The sequence below is a fragment of the Nematolebias whitei genome, chromosome 17, assembly GCF_014905685.2.
Source record: "Nematolebias whitei isolate Nwh7 chromosome 17, NemWhi1, whole genome shotgun sequence".
Lineage (NCBI taxonomy): Eukaryota > Metazoa > Chordata > Actinopteri > Cyprinodontiformes > Rivulidae > Nematolebias > Nematolebias whitei.
The window spans coordinates 31,806,532-31,822,731 of NC_056514.1; the positions used below are offsets into that span (position 1 = coordinate 31,806,532).

At 38.1% G+C, this 16,200-nt stretch overlaps 1 protein-coding gene across 1 annotated transcript in view; it reads left to right on the forward strand.

Moving 5' to 3' along the window:
- Positions 1–4,072: 4,072 nt before the first annotated feature.
- Positions 4,073–16,200, forward strand: part of LOC119424034 (phospholysine phosphohistidine inorganic pyrophosphate phosphatase) — a 41,723-nt gene continuing 29,595 nt past the window's right edge. Inside the window, exons 1-6 of the mRNA XM_037691492.1 lie at positions 4,073–4,203; positions 4,413–4,600; positions 5,067–5,220; positions 5,337–5,400; positions 5,486–5,578; positions 8,063–8,154. Of these exons, the coding sequence (XP_037547420.1) occupies positions 4,073–4,203; positions 4,413–4,600; positions 5,067–5,220; positions 5,337–5,400; positions 5,486–5,578; positions 8,063–8,154 (722 nt within the window). The remainder of the gene's footprint in view (positions 4,204–4,412; positions 4,601–5,066; positions 5,221–5,336; positions 5,401–5,485; positions 5,579–8,062; positions 8,155–16,200) is intronic.

Genomic DNA, 16,200 nt, shown 5'->3' on the forward strand with positions numbered 1-16,200 from the left:
TGAAATTAGCAACAAAAAATAAAAAAACAAACAGTTGAAAAGTAGCTGAAAAAGCAGAAAGAAGCTTAAAACGACCAGAAGGAAGTAGAGAGAGCACATATTTGCTGAATTAAGGTGAAAAAAGTTGAAAAGAGTGAAAAAATGTGGAAATAGCTGAAAAGGCTAAAATTAGCATATGAACAGCTAAATATTAGTTGAAATAGCAGAATAAGCTGAAACTGACAGAAATAAGCTGAAAATAGCAAAAAAGAAGAAGCACAAAAATGTTGTAATTAACAGAAAGAATATGAAAGGAGCACAAAACAGCTGAAAAAAAAAATCAGCTGAAATTAGCTGAAGCAGAACAAAATGTGAAAGGATCAGTAAAAGGTTGTAAACACATCTAAAGATATGAAGGAAGTAAAATGAGCTCAGTTCATTTTCTATGAGAAAAAAGTATCAGAAAAGGCTAAATATTTCAAAAAGCTAAAGTGGCACCAATCCCAAAAGTCATCGCACCCTTCTCCTGAACTAACCGAACGTTTTGATTCACGATTTGCTGAAAAGGCACAAAAATTGTGGAACGAGAAACTGATGCTGAAAATCGTATGGAAGAAAAATGGATCACAATAGTGTGAACGCTTCATAAACGTTCTCACAATGAAACAGTTTAAACATCTAATCTGTCACTACGTGCAGAATCACTTCCAAGTTGTGTTTTGACTTTCTGTAATGGTGCTTTTCTAAAAAAAAAAAAAAAAACTTTTTAAAAGAACTATTTTGAGCAAACTGAAATGTTTATTTTGTACACAACTCTGTGCTGGCTCTCCGCACGTCAATAGATATGGTCTCATTGTATTTTTTTCTTAAAGTTACGCAACTTCGTTTAGTCTTTGTCAAAGATTTTCCCATTTTTTGTGGAAGAATACAACAAACAAACATGCCTGGCAAACCCATCACTGAAGCAACACTTATATTGTCTTTGAGCCGTTTTAAATTAAATATGAGGCCCAAATAATTTGCATACACTGCTGTATCACATTTATGTCACTGCATATGGAAGTTGGAGGTAACACCGTACTTAATAACGTGTTGTCAAGATAATAAATGTAGATTTGTTTTGGCAAATGACAGACAATGCATATACATAAAATATAACCAAAGAATAAGAATAAAAGCTACTAGAGTGAAACAGAGCATGTAGTGGGATTACTGGTCTGCTGAACCACACTTTTCTTTCTGGTTCAACACAAAGGAGCATTTAAGTTAACAAAAGGTTATAATCCAACAGCAGAGCTGTGACGTTCCTGGGTTGTTTTGTCCTTTTGGACACAGGCCAAACTGAATTTGGCACAGCTTTAAAACATATATTTATTTTTTGTTCTTGGGAACATTTTCTCAGGAGGGTGAGTCCAGTGATTTTGGCATTAAACTTTAAAACCAGTTCGAGGTTGTGAAGCATAGGATTACCAGTGAAGGTTACTGATTACAGGGAAATTGGATGTGAGCCAGAGCCTCATCCCTCAAACCTTGACAGATGATAGGTGGCTGAGGAGCTGCCTCCAACAACACACCCCCTGACCCCTGTCAGGCTAAATTAGGACACACAGCGAGATTTATACACGGTTCCTAGAGATGAGGCTGCCGAACTGCCTGTCATTATGTAACAATGTACAGGACATTTCTACTTTTGTGAATAGGAACGTAAATAACACTGCACAACGAATAAATATTAAAAAGCGGCAAAAATAAACGTATCTGTCGTTTCTCGTCCGAAGAGTAAATAACCCAAAAAGATAAATACCGGCCACGCACGAAGGAGTCGCCTCTTCAGACCGGGGATAAGCTAGCTCACGTTAGCCAACTGCCAGTTATTTTCCACTGTACTCACTCACTAAATTATTAATTTACATAAACCAAAAAAAAAAATAAGTAAATAAGAGGGAAAAGTGTAATAGAGTTCAAACTGTACCAGAAAATAGTGGAGTGTGAATCCGCTTAAGTGATGTCCTGTCCCGGTTTAGATGCGGTGGGTAAAAGGAGGATTTTTAGCTGACGTTCAGGTCGTAGCGCTTTCGTACGTGATGACGTCAAAGGAGACGCCTCCGTGCTGCTGCAATTCTTTCCGATGGTTACAGATGATTAACTCTTCTCGCCGACCAGGGTCAGTGATAATCTGAGAAGGTAGTTGGATAATCTCAAAGATAAAATTACTGTCACATTTTAGTACCATCAGGTGTCATTCTCTTTTAATTTATTATATAGAGTGTTTGTTGTAGCTTTATGTAAGAAAAACGTTTTTGGTGTTATATAACTAGCCAACATACACTAAATGCACCTGCCGTGTATGGAAGTCTAATAGTGACACCACCCTTCGTGTGTGCGTAGTGGGAGACAAAATCTAGTAAAATATAACAATAATTTAAATGGTTGGAAAAAAATATTTAAACAACTAAGAGTAATTAAAGCAAAAATGTTGAACAAGATTTTTTTTTTATTTACAAAAAAAGTAAAAATAAGTACAAAAGCTTTGACATAGACAAGAACTATTATGTAATTACCACTATTTTTTTATTTCATTATATTTTAGAATTTCTATACATTTTAATTCACATTTATATTGTACACATTTTGTATGGTTTAATTCCGTGTTTAATGACTTTAAAGGGTCCGGTATACTCCATTCGAAGCACTGAAATTGGCTCTCAATGTCTTAGATGGGTGATGAAAATTGCATCAGAGCAGCTTTGCCCACCCCTTCTTGACACAAGGCCTTGGCCAAAATTTTCTCACAGGGGTATGTGCTAAATATTGTGTGATTGGTCAGAAGTTTGTGGGCATGTTTCTCAATGCAGAAATTCAGCTGTACAACTCTTCAAACTCACGAAATTAGGCAAATGGCCGAAAACTCCTGGATGCAGATCGTGCAGATGTGCACAGAGAAATCTGTCTGCTTAAATGTGTGGCGTTTTCTTCATGATAGATTTGTGGCCAAACGGTGGCTGCATGAAGACTCTGGTGAAAAGAAACCCTGCGGTGATGTGCAACAAGAGGGGTTTCCCAGGAGCTCTGTGTCTGTTTCTCATGGACTATGAAAGCCTGGTGCAAAACCAAATGTCCTGCAACCACGTGACCACTCGTCAACTGTTCAGCTTCAGATGGAGTATCCCTTTAGCTTGTAAGCAAACAATTCCATCCATCCATCCATTATCTTTTACCCGCTTCTTCCATTTTGGGTCACGGGGGTCGTCGGTGCCCATGTCCGGCAATCACTGTGCGTGGGGCGGGGTACACCCTGGACGGGTCGCAAGTCCATCACAGGGACACATCGAGACAAACAACCATGCACTCTCTCACTCGAATTAGGACAAAGTGGTAGATTCAAATCTTCAAGCATTTTAAAAATGGCTTAAATATAAACAGTTCAGAAAGGTTTATTAAACAATATTTAATTAAATCAAAAAGACATCCATTATCTTTACCTGCTTCTTCCTTTTTGGATCGCAGGGGTCACTGTTGCCCATGTCCAGCCATCACTGTGCAAGAGGCGGGGTACACCCTGGACATAGCGCAAGTCCATCACAGGGACACAGAGACAAACAAAATAACCACGCCTAGGGACAAATTAAGAGTTCCCAATCAGCCTAACATGCATGTTTTTCAGTCTGTGGGAGGGAAGTGAAGTAGAGTACCCGGAGAAAGACCATGCATCCACGCTGAGAACAAACAAACTCCACCCAGAAAGGTCCCCGGCCAGGATTTGAACCGGCAGCTCTACCAACTGCGCCACTGTGCTGCCCCAACTATAATGTGTTCTTTTCAATTTGTTGTACAATTTGAAAGTATTTGTATTTTATTCATTTTCATATTTTCATTTGTTTATGTAGTTATTTCATTCTTGAATCTAACCTTTTTTTGAACTATTAATTTGTATTTCATTCATTTAAACATAAAATGCTGTAAAAAAATTATTATTATTATTATTATTATTAACAACCGTTTTAATAAAAAAAAAAAATTATGGCACCCACATGACTCTATACAATCAGGTTGAGCGCTTCAGCACCGCGCATGCGTATTATCATTTTTCACTATGGCTGACACGGGCTGGCCAGGCTGTGCGAAGAGTTTGAAAGGTGTTATTTTGGACTTGTGTGGAGTTTTGTATGACAGCGGGGAAGGCGACGGAGTTGCCATTTCTGGCTCGGTGGAAGCTGTGAAGAGGTGAGGGGAAAGTTAGTGACATTTTGTGACATATTCTGTTCAAACGTCGGCAAGTTTAGTTTGCACGGGCTCGCGAGAGACCCTAGAAAATTCACTGTCAACTGACAACCAAGGAGTTCTTGTACGCATGCGTAAAGCACTACGTGAATAGCGTAAGAACTCATAACATTCACTTACCTTCAGTTTGATCTCCTAACGTGCGATTTTAGGTTGAAAGCATCAGATCTGCAGCTGCGCTTCTGCACCAATGAGACTCAGGCGACCAGAGAGAAGTTTGTAGCCAAACTCAGACGATTGGGTTTTGACATTTCTGAGTCTGAGGTTTTCCCTCCTGCGCCTGCAGCCATTGCTGTCCTGAAGGAGAGAGGTTTACGTCCCCACCTGCTGGTGCATGATGGTAATGCTTCTTTTTTTTAATTTAATTTAATTTATTTTTTTTGTAATGCTTCATTAAGAACCCCTCAAACTCAAACAAGCAGTTTGTGGCACTTCATTGCAGCGTAGAGGCTGAATTTCTCAGAAGTAAAAATGGGCAGGGGTTTAGCAGTTTAACATCATCTGGCCTGTAATCAGCACATTTTTTATTTTGTTGAGCTTTTCATGATGTGTTGCTTACATAAATTTTAAACGACTTTTTTTTTTTACCAAGAAAACTAGTACAACTTCTTAGTTCAATCATTTGAAATGATTACTATATGAATAAAATATAGGTTTATGAGACTTGTAAATGTTTGCCTTCTGTTTTATTTACGTCTTGCACAACATCCCAACTTTTTAAATGAATCAGGGGCTGGAAAATATTATTGTATTTGCAATATAAGTTGACAACTTAAACATTATGTGAAATTGCTCCTTTTTTTTAGGACTTCGTCCAGAGTTTGACGGTGTTGACAAGACCAACCCGAACTGCGTGATCATTGGAGACGCAGCCGAACATTTTTCTTACCAGAACCTGAATGAGGCTTTCAGGGTCCTTATAGGGCTGGAGAAACCAGTGCTGTTCTCTCTTGGACAAGGGTATTCATTCCCCCCCTCCCCCCCCCCCCCCCCCCCCCCAAAAAAAAACAACATTTAAATTTAAACAAGAATTGGAATTAATAAGACACTTCTTGTTAATTTATTTGTTTTTTTAGGAGGTATTATAAGGAGACGGATGGGTTGAAATTAGACGTTGGTGTTTACATGAAGGCTCTTGAGGTAGACGCATCAATTGCGCTTATATTTGGTTGAGAACATCCATGCTGTATAAACTTACTTTTATTATTATTATATTTGTTTTCAGTATGCGTGTGATTTAAAGGCTGAAGTAATTGGGAAGCCATCCCGGACTTTCTTCCAGAGTGTTCTGAACGACATGGGACTCGAACCACATGAGGTATGAAATGATAAACGATGACATGCGGCATCGTTTATTAGCCGTTTGTGTGTTTGTAAGCACAACAGTACGCCAGAAACTTTACCACCTTCTTGCATATAAATTGAATCTTGTGTTAGTTGTTTGGTGTTTAACTGGGACAATTAGAGGGGAAATATCAAAAGTAAAACAAGAACAGAACAATAAATCTGAATGTCAAAGTAAACAAGATGTGTATATAATTTGATTAAAAGGTGTTGAATTTGTGGGTGGCACAGTAACCTGAGTTTCCACTGTTCTCTGTGCAGACTGGTGAACCTCTGCCCATCTTTACTTCTAAAAGATTCAGCCTCTAAAATGCTCTTTTTACACCCAGCCCTCTTACTGACCTGCTGCTATTTAATCGTATTAGTTGCAAAATACTCCTCTATCCGTGTTTTAGTCGTACCGCCTACTTTTACAGCCTTTTGGTGCCCTGTCCCATCATTGTTGGGATGTGTTGCCATCAGAACAGAGGGTTAAAAGAAACTATGTCCTGGAAACAAACAGTTCAATTCAGTTCATTTATATAGCGCTTAATCACAACAGAAGTTGTCTCAGGGCACTGAACAGGAACATTCACATACATACAAAAGCACTTTAGTAAAGTTCTCTATCTAAGGAAGCCAGCAGGCTCGTTGAATCTTTATGTCGTCACACTCTCCCATCCTGAGCAAGCACAAAGGCAACAGTGGGAAGGAAAAACTCTCTTTTAACAGGAAGAAACTTCCAGCAGAACCAGGCTCGGGACGAGCGGCCGTCTGCTTCGACCTGTTGCGTTTGAAAGGACAGGAAGGAGAGAGAAACACACGCAGAATGGCACGTCCAGATGTAGGTGCAGATGTACCTGAAAGACAAAAACACATGTCAAGGATAGAGAAAATTAAAATACAAAACCAGTTGAGCAGAGTATGTAAAGACAGTAGGATAGTGAGGAAATGTGGTCAGTTTGTCCTCCAGCAGTGTATGCCTATAGCAGCATAACTAAGGGATGGCTCAGGAAACCCAAGCCAACACTAACTATAGGATTATAAAAAAGGAAAGTCTTAAGCCCAGTCTTAAAACTGGATAATGTGTCAGCCTCACGGACAGAGATTGGAAGTTGGTTCCACAAGAGAGGAGCCTGATAACTGAAAGATCTGCCTCCCATTCTGTTTTTGTAAATTCTAGGAACCACAAGTAAACCTGCAGCCTAAGATCTGTAATATAAGATGGAGCTAGGTTGTTGAGAGCTTTGTAGGTTAGAAGTAAGATTTTGAATTCTATTCTGGATTTGACAGAGAGCCAGTGGAGAGAAGTTAAAACTGGAGAGATGATCTCTCCTACCTATACTCTCATAGACTCTGGGCGCATTAGACGTTTCTAATTTGAGTGATATTACGCAGGTGGAAGAAGGCAGTTCTAGTAACGTTTTTAATGTGGGGGATAAAAGACATGTCCTGATCAAAAATAACACCAAGATTTTTAACATTAGAGCTGGAGGACAGATTAATGGCATCCAGAGAAAGTGAAAGGCTGCAAAATTTATTTCTAAGATGCTCAGGTCCACAAACCAAAACCTCAGTCTTGTCTGAGTTTAAAAGCAGAAAATTAAGGGTCATTTTTATGTCTTTAAGACGTGCTTGTTAAGTAACTGATTGGATTCATTGGGTTTCATGGACAAATATAACTGTATCATCAGCATAACAATGAAAATTTATCCCACACTGTTTAATAACTTTACCTAATGGAAGCATAAAGAGTATTGGTCCAAGCACTGAACCCTGAGGAACTCCATGACTAACTAGGGCTAAATGAAACTATGTGCTGGAAACAAACAAGGATTAGCTGAGTGTTTGCCTGTATGATCTGTGGTGTTCAGCAGATGTTTGAACATGTGTTTGTCCCTGGTCAGACCCCAAGCCTGGCAGCTGGCACTGGAAAACATCAGGCTTATCTCCGTCTAAACCTCATTCCACTCAGTAGATATCCTTACTTTTAGTGAGGCGTTATATTTTCTCCAGAATTATTTTTTCCTCTGTGTGCATGGACATTCCTTGCTGATTCACTCCCCCTTACAAACCACCATCCTTCCTTTCATTCTTTTTAGGAAGTCCTGTGAATACTTTCTGGAACGGACATCTCGTTCACCATATGAGATTTTTTTACGACACCCCGTTGGTGCTGCGCTTCTCCAACCTGGTTTACTCCCAGCTTTATGAACCTTTAAGAAAAATATAACATTGACATCTGGTAGTTTATCGCCGCACAAATGAATTGCATGTACTGAAAGAATCATAAATGGATGCGCGGTTGAAGACCAAACAAAAAGAACCAACAAGGACAGGAAACTGTAATATAGAGAGAAGTCTTGAAGTCTCTGCAGCTGCAGCACATGTTGGTGCAGCGTTGTGCAACTTGTGGAGGAAGTATGCTAAATTTAGCTCTCCCAGTTATTAAACTAATGTTCTTGTTTTTCAACGGCAGGTTCTGATGATCGGGGATGATCTCGTAAACGACGTGGGAGGAGCTCAATGTTGTGGCATGAAAGGTGTTCAAGTCAGGACTGGTAAATACAGGTCAGCGAAGCCCTGGTTTCACCCACACTCACTTCTCGAAGGCTTTTGTTGCTAGAAATGTCACCTCCTTTAACTTAATTTGGCATTATCTGTACCTCCAAAGTGTATACACAACTTACTGCAAAACGTACTTTTATAAGCTAAGTTTCTTCAAGTTCAGAAAAGAAAATGAGTAAATATTTCTCTGTAGGGAAGCTTTAAATCAGTTCTTATTTTAACCACAAGAGGGCGCCCTTGCGCCACATTTCCACATCAAAGTTTCCTCTTCCTGTGAACCAACCGCCCCATTCTTAAATCTTCCACATTTGTTTGTTTGAGGCTCTGCCAAAAATAGCTTTTCCTTTTCCACACGATGACCACGAGGTCGTAGTCGCTAAACGATTTATGGCCCAAAATCTGGAGATTAGTGGGATGCCCTTAGTCTCGTTATAGAAAAATGTGGTTATTTTTGAAGATATACGAGGTACTTATGGCTTAAGAAAAACAGAGCAAATAACTAGGATTCAATAAGATGCTGTTATGGAGCTACGCATGTCACACAAAAGTGTCTGATGATAAATCCTGCTGTTTCTAATTTGTTGTGTTGGATTAATGCAGTTTCCTTGAGAAGTGTTCGTGAGTATAGAACAAGAATCCTAAACTGTTTTAACCAACTGAATTACTTTTAGAGATTCAAAATGGCTGCTTAGTCCTGCACAAAAAAGGCTAGAACTGTACAGGAAGTGAGCTAAAATGTGACGTGGTGGTAGCTGAGAGTCATTTATAACACATACTCTGAGTGTGACCACTGCAACTGCATCATTTCTTAGCAGAGCATGTTGTCAGCCTAAAAGTCGGACGTGACAGTGAAAGGCGGAGGGTGATATGCATTCCTTTAAAGAATGTGAAGCCTTTAATTACAAACTGTTGATGTTGAGTCTGAGGAGTTTGGACCCATAACGTTTTAAATCCAGCATGCAAGAATAAATAATCTAGCCCTGGATCAGTTTGGATAACACCTCGTATAATAGTGTGACTGTTTGTGAAGCATTCACACTATTGTGATCCATCTTTCTTCCGTACGGTTTTCGGCATCTTTCTCGTTCCACAATTTTTGTGTTATTTCAACAAATCATAAATCAAAACGTTCACCTCTTTCAGGATGATCCTGTTGTGACTTTTGTCATTGGTGCAACTTTAGCTTTTTGAAGCCTTTTCTGCCACTTTTTTCCTCATAGCAAATGAATTGAGCTCATTTGACCTCCTTCATATCTTTAGATCTGTTTACAATTTTTACTGCTCCTTTCACGTTTTATTCCTTTCTTTCAGCTTTTTTTCAGCTACTTTCAACTAATTTCAGCTGTTTTTCAGCTGTTTTATGCTCCTTTCTGATTCTTTCTGCTAACTAGAAGATTTTTGTGCTTCTTCTAACTACTTTTTTGCAAATTTTAGCTCATTGTGCTCTTTTTAGCTTATTTCTGCAAATTTCATTTTTTTCTGCTATTTCAACTACTATTTAGCTGTTTATATGCTAATTTTAGCCTTTTCAGCTAATTCCACGTTTTTTTTTGCTCTCTTTTCAACTTTTTTCAGCCTAGTTCAGCAAAAACCTGCTCTCTCTCCACATCGTTCTGATAATTTAAGCTTATTTCTGCTTTTTTTTAGCTACTTTTCAGCTTTTTTTTTTTTTTTTGGTGCAAATTTCTGTGGGGTTTTTATTTTTTCAGTTAATTTCCACCTTTTTGTGCTCATTTCTGCTTCTTTCAGTTTAACTGGACAAACTTGTTCTTTCTGCTTTGTCCTGCTACTTTTAGCTTGTTCTACCTTTTCAGTTATCTTTTTTAGCTAGTTTAAGTTGTTCTCAGATAATTTCCAGATTTTTGTGGTAACTTCTGCTACTTTCAGCCTATTTATCTCCTTTATGCTAATTTCAGCTTGTTATGCTCCTCTCAACTTCTACTAGTTTCAGTGATTTCAGCTAGTATTTAGCTGTTTTATGCTATTTTTAGCCTTTTCAGCTAATTCTACATTTTTTTAGCTCATTTCATGTCTTTTCACTTCCTTCTGGGAGTTTAAGCTTCTTTCTGCCACTTCAGCTTCTTTTCCACCTTTTTTTGTTGCTAATTTCAGACTTTTTTTTTAAGCTAATTTCATAATTTCTGTGCCCACTTCTGCTTATTTAAACCTAATTCAGCAAATATGTTCCTTCTGCTTTCTTCTGCTAATTTAGGCTTGCTCTTCCTTTTCAGCTAAAATTCAGCATGTTTTTTTTAGCTAATTTCATTTGTTTTTCAGCAAGTTCTTCAGCAATAAGCATTCACACTGCATTTTTTTGCAGGAAATGCGATTTCTCCAGTTAAAGTATGTTGGGTTTGTGTACTCTGTTTAAACTGGACTAACCTGGGCGCCTCTCGACTGAGCTGAGTGTGTACCGACTCCTCGCCTCGGCTGTCCCGAAATAAGGCCATTGTTTTGTTTTATTTTGACGAGGTGTTAACCAGAAGAGCTCGGCGCAGCGCTGCATGAACAGCTGAAAAACAATGTCTTGCAGGCTTCGGTCACATGGACAGTGCAGAGTAATGTGCTCGAGCGTCAGCCACTTTAAATGCTGCCGTCAGATACTCCCAACTGAACCGTTCCTCTTGTTTGTGCTGCTTTTCTTTTCTTTTTTTTTCCTCTGCACAAACTGGAACACATGGGCGTGTGTTTACTCTCTGCTGTGCTTTTGTGTGTCTGGCCAACATGTATGTGCATGTGTGGGTAACCTCTTTGTGTCGGTGCCAGCGCGTGCGTTTGAACTTTCCGCGTGCTGCTTCGTTACAAGTGTAGGAGACGGGACTATTCTGATGCAAATTCTCGGTGGAGTTAGCTCGAGCCACGTGGTTTCTGTTACGCAGTCGGGCTTCGGTCTGTTCAACTATATATGTTGGTTTTTTTAGGAGAAAGCAGCTGGATGAGAGTTGAGGAGCAAAAGGAACATTTGTGCAATCAGTATTGGGTTGTATGACATGTTGTGTTACAGCTGTAGTGGTTTAGCATCATAAAAACCTGCTGCTGTTTTTTATTGTGTGAATTTTTATGAAGCGTTCACACTATTGTGATATATTTTTCTTCCGTACATTTTTCGGCATCTTCCTCATCTCGCCGTTTTCAAGCTATTTCAACAAGTCGTATATTAAAACGTTCAGCTCTTTCAGGACAACCCTGCTTTGACTTTTGGTATTGGTGCAACTTGAGCCTTTTTAAATATTTAGCCTTTTCTGGCATTTTTTTTCTCATAAGAAATGAATTGAGCTCATTTGACATCCTTCAAATCTTTAGATCTGTTTACAACCTTTTACTGCTCCTTTCACGTTTTGTTCTGCTTCAGCTACTTTCAGGTTCCTTGTGCAAATTTGGAAAAAAAAAATGCTATTTTCAGCTAATTTCAGCTCTTCTTTCAGCCGTTTTGTGCTCTTTTCTGATTCTTTCTGCAAGTGTCTGCATTTTCTACTACTTCAGCTATTATATAGCTGTTTTTATGCTAATTTAAGCTTTTTCAGCAAATTTCTCATTTTTTGCACTCATTTCAACTTTTTTCAGCCTAATTGAGCAAAAATGTGCTATCTCCACTTCCTTATGCTAATTTAAGATTCTTTCTGCTTTTGTAGCTACTTTTAAGCTTTTTTTTGGGCTAATTTCAGCTTTATCAGATAATTAACACTTTTCTGTGCTCATTTCTGCTTCTTTCAGCAAACGTGTTATTTTTGCTTTCTTTTGCTAACTTAAGCTTGTTCTACATTTTCAGCTACTTTTTTTTTTAGCATTTTAGCTCATTTTAGCAGTTTTCAGATAAATTAAAGTTTTTCATGGTAATTTTTGCTACTTTCAGCCTAATTAACTTTTTTCTACTAATTTCAGCTTGTTATGCTCCTTTCAGCTTTTTTGTTTGTTTGTTGCTAATTTCAGTTTTTCTGCAATTTCAACTACTTTTTTAGCTGTTTAATGCAAAATTTAGCTTTTTCAGCTAATTCCAAATTGTTTGCTTATTTCAGCTTCTTTCTCTTCCTTCTGGTAGTTTAAGCTTCTTTCTGCCTTTTCAGCTACTTTTCAGCAGTGTTTTTCTAATTTCAGCCCTTTTTTTTAGCTAATTTCTTAATTTTTGTGCTCATTTCAACCAAGTACAGTAAATATGTGTTCTTTCTGCTTTTTTCTGCTAACTTAGGCTTGTTCTTCCATTTCGGCTACATTTTCCATGTTTTTAGCTATTTTCTTGTTTTTCAGCAAGTTCTTCAGCAATAAACATTCACACTGCATTTTTGCAGGAAATGCAATTTCTCTAGTTTTATTTTATTTTTCAACTAAAACTACGATTTTGAGTTGAGTATTTAAGCTGAGTTGAATTATGAAAAATAAGCAAAAGTTTGTGCTGAATTTTTTAATATTTTTTTCGCAACTCCTTTGTGTAGCTGATTCATCATATCTGTGTGAGAGCGAGAACAAAAGAGACTAGTTGTTTTGTTTTGGGGAATTCATTTTTTAAATTTATTTTAAACTTTGCCAGGAATGGAGATAAAAATGTAAACTTGAAGACGTCTGAGCCGTCATTTACCTGTTAATCAAACCAGCCCGTTATGTGTAAATGGGTAGTTCAGATTAGTTGAAGTGAGATTCTATGGGAAGGTTGAGAGTAATTATCATCTTACCTGTTGTAGATGGTAAAGATGGACAGTGATTTAAAATTATTAGAAGTCTATGAAACAGAATGATGAGTGTCCAAGTGTTTGTCATTGTATTTTATGTTGAAAGGATTATAAAGGGAAAACTGTGGTCACAGGTATGCTCACCTTTATCGTTTAAAAAACTGTTATTCCCCTCGATGTTAGCCATTGGACCAGTGAAAGTGAAGGAATATAAAGCTTAGGGATGGGCAGTGATTTTCAGGTATTGTGACCGTCACAATCATCTTCCAAAGAAAAAGGGAAAAACATCTGGAGGGTCCACAGCATTTATTTCTGCTATTGTAGTTTATTTTGAAAGTGTTATTAAATATAAATTATGGTCACAGTGGAGCTCAGCTTTACTGCCAGAATACCCATTCCTTGTTGGTCCAATTGCAACAAACATCATCAACTTAGCGTTAGCAGGGCACAAATCGTTAAAAATAGAGAATAATTAGCATTAACAGGGCAGAATCTGCAGAATTATAGAGGAGCTAACGGCTAATCTGAGCATGGCCAAAACTAGTCCTCTCCTAAAACCTCTCCAAGCTCCAAAAATGTGTAGTGGTTTATGCAACCACTGTTTTATAGAACTTTATTGTGGTAAATTGTTGTGATATTTCTGCTAGAAGTGCCACAGCTATCCGCTACAATTTCCGTTCGCAGATAACTACAAAATCCTTTGTTACTAACTGCGAAATTTATGATGGTGTGATTTTTTCCAAACAGATATTATTCAAAGATATATCTACAACAAGTAAGATGTTAATTGTTCGTAACCTTTGCACAGAAACCTGCTTCAAAAGTCCTGAACTATCCCCGTACTCGCAGGAACCTCCTGTATACACAGTGTCTGACAAAAAAGAAGAGTAACTGGGACATGAGCAGGGTTTCAGTGGGACCCTAAATTTGAGGAGAGACGTGAGATTAAACATTGTTAAGCCAAACAGCCCAAGTGAACCCTGGCCTGCTTTGAGTAGCTGTAAACCCTCAGTCAAATCTGTGAAAACACAGCTGTTTCCAAGTCAACCAGATGCTGCGCAGGCCTCCAGTTCCCATCAGGCTCGGGGGGGAAAAAAAGAGACCGCTTCAAATTCCCTCAGATACAGTGACGAGACAGAAAGGGAAAGATCAAATAAATCAAACCTTATAAGCTTCTACTAAAACACATTAGAACTGATCTAATCTGTCAGATTAAGAAACATCCCTTGTTTGCTTCTTTTTTTTTAGGTGAAATAATTAAAGGGGAGCGAAATGACGAGCCTGTTTTCTGCCTTTGCTCTGATTAGGAGTTGAAACTGTGCTTCAGCTTGTAGAGGAAGCATTTGAACCTTTAGTTTATATTTGACAACTTGAAGCCAAACTGGACGATTTGCTCTTTATGTGAAATACAGTAAAAGCACTACTTGCCGAACGACTGCTGAGATTTGCTGAAGAAGCTAAAATGGAGTTAAAGTTAAAAAGAGCAAAACTACTTATCCAACATTTTTCAGTCAGGTCATCTGGACAGTTTCTTTTTTTGTGCTGAAACGTTTCGCCTTTGATCCGGACGGCTTCATCAGTCAAGGAAACACACAACACAATAAAAACAAACACTTAATGCTTGCTAAAAGTTAAAAGACGCTAAGTGCTAACTAAAAGTAGCCAAATTCAAGCTAAAAACTTGTATGGAACCAAAGGCCAGCTAAAAGCTATATACAGGAAAAGGCTAGTTGGCTAAAAAAAAAAGTAAAAGGCTAGCTAAAAGCAGCCAAATGTGAGGTTAAAGCTGTAAGGAGCAAAATGCTAGATGAAAGCAATATGTAGCAAAAGGCTAGCTAGCTATAAGAAGCAAAAGGCTTGCTAAAAAGAGCAAAAGGTCAGCTAAAAGCTAAAAGTTAAGCTAAAAGTAACCAAATGTGAGCTATAACGAATGGAACCAAAGGCCAGCTAAAAGCTATATACAGGAAAAGGCTAGTTGGTTAAAAGAATGAAAAGACTAGTTAAAACCAGCCAAATGTGAGCTTAAGTCTATAAGGAGCAAAATACTAGCTAAAAGCAACATGTATCAAAAGGCAAAAGGTCTGCTAAAAAGAGCAAAAGGTCAACTAAAAGCTAGAGTAGAAAAAGAGTAGCTAAAAGCTTTAAAAAATCCTAAGATGACAAACATAGAGTGAGTACGCTGAAGCAGATTTAAAAGAGAACAAAGAGATAAATGTATTTTATGGGGGGAAATGTTTGTGATCAAGGTCAATATTTTTAAAAGTATAAATGTTATAAAACCCAAAATCCATAGCATCTATCCATCTCCTGAATGAGCTGAATGTTTTGATACTTGAATGGCTAAAATAGAACAAGGTATGCAAAAACCAGCCAAATAAATGACAGTTTTACTGTAGATAGTCATTTATGCTTTATTATTTCATATCATATTAATGAAAGGGCTCTCAGTTGTATGCACAATAGTATATAATTATTCTGTATGTTCTTACTGCTCCTGGTGATTCAATTTAGGAGAGAACCAAGCGAGGTGAGATTACAGGCCTCAGCAGTAATGACTGTTGGACTGCATGCACAATGCAGGGATAATTGTAATGGAGCGGTTCTGCAAGCACTCAGCGTTCCCTGCTTCTCAAATAATGAGCTGAAGTTGAGTGGAGTCCGAGAGCCCTTCGCTCTTTAATGTAGAACAGGTTTTTAATTTGGGGCCTACCAGAGGAAGAAGAAAAAAAGAAAGTGGCTGGAAATTTGACAGGGTGTGTGGAAACCTGGCTGCTGATGTTAATCAGCTGCATGGGAACAACGTGCTGAATGCTCCGTGTTCAACCGTTTCGTTCTTAATTGTGTGTTTTAGTAACTGGTGAAACATTTAAGCTCCAAGAAATCGTGTTTCGTTGTTATACTTATCGAACACTGTACTTGCATAGGAATATGCTGGTGAAGATTCTCCATCATGAGCAATAATTGAAAAAAGGTTAAACAAAATCAAACAACTCGACTTCTATTCTGAAGTCTCAGAATAGAAGTCCAGTTGTTTTTACTTTTAACCTTTTATTGGAGCTTGCGTAGGAAAAAAAACACAACGTATGTAGTGAATCATTAAACAGCTAAAGAAGAGTTTTCGTATCAACACTAGCTAAAATTGTTCGGCCACTTTGGAGTCGAACTGTAAACACAGATTTGATGTTTATTCATCTTAGAAGTTCAGTTGAAGACTTTCTGGGGAAATGATGAGCAGCTTTCATGAAACCCTACAATCACTACAAATATAAATAACAGAAACACATTGTTTAAAGGGATAGTTCAAATCTTTTAAAGTGGGGTTCCAGTGTTTCCCCAACCATTATCCAAGGAGGGCGCACCGCCCTGTCAACAGAACCGAGCGCCC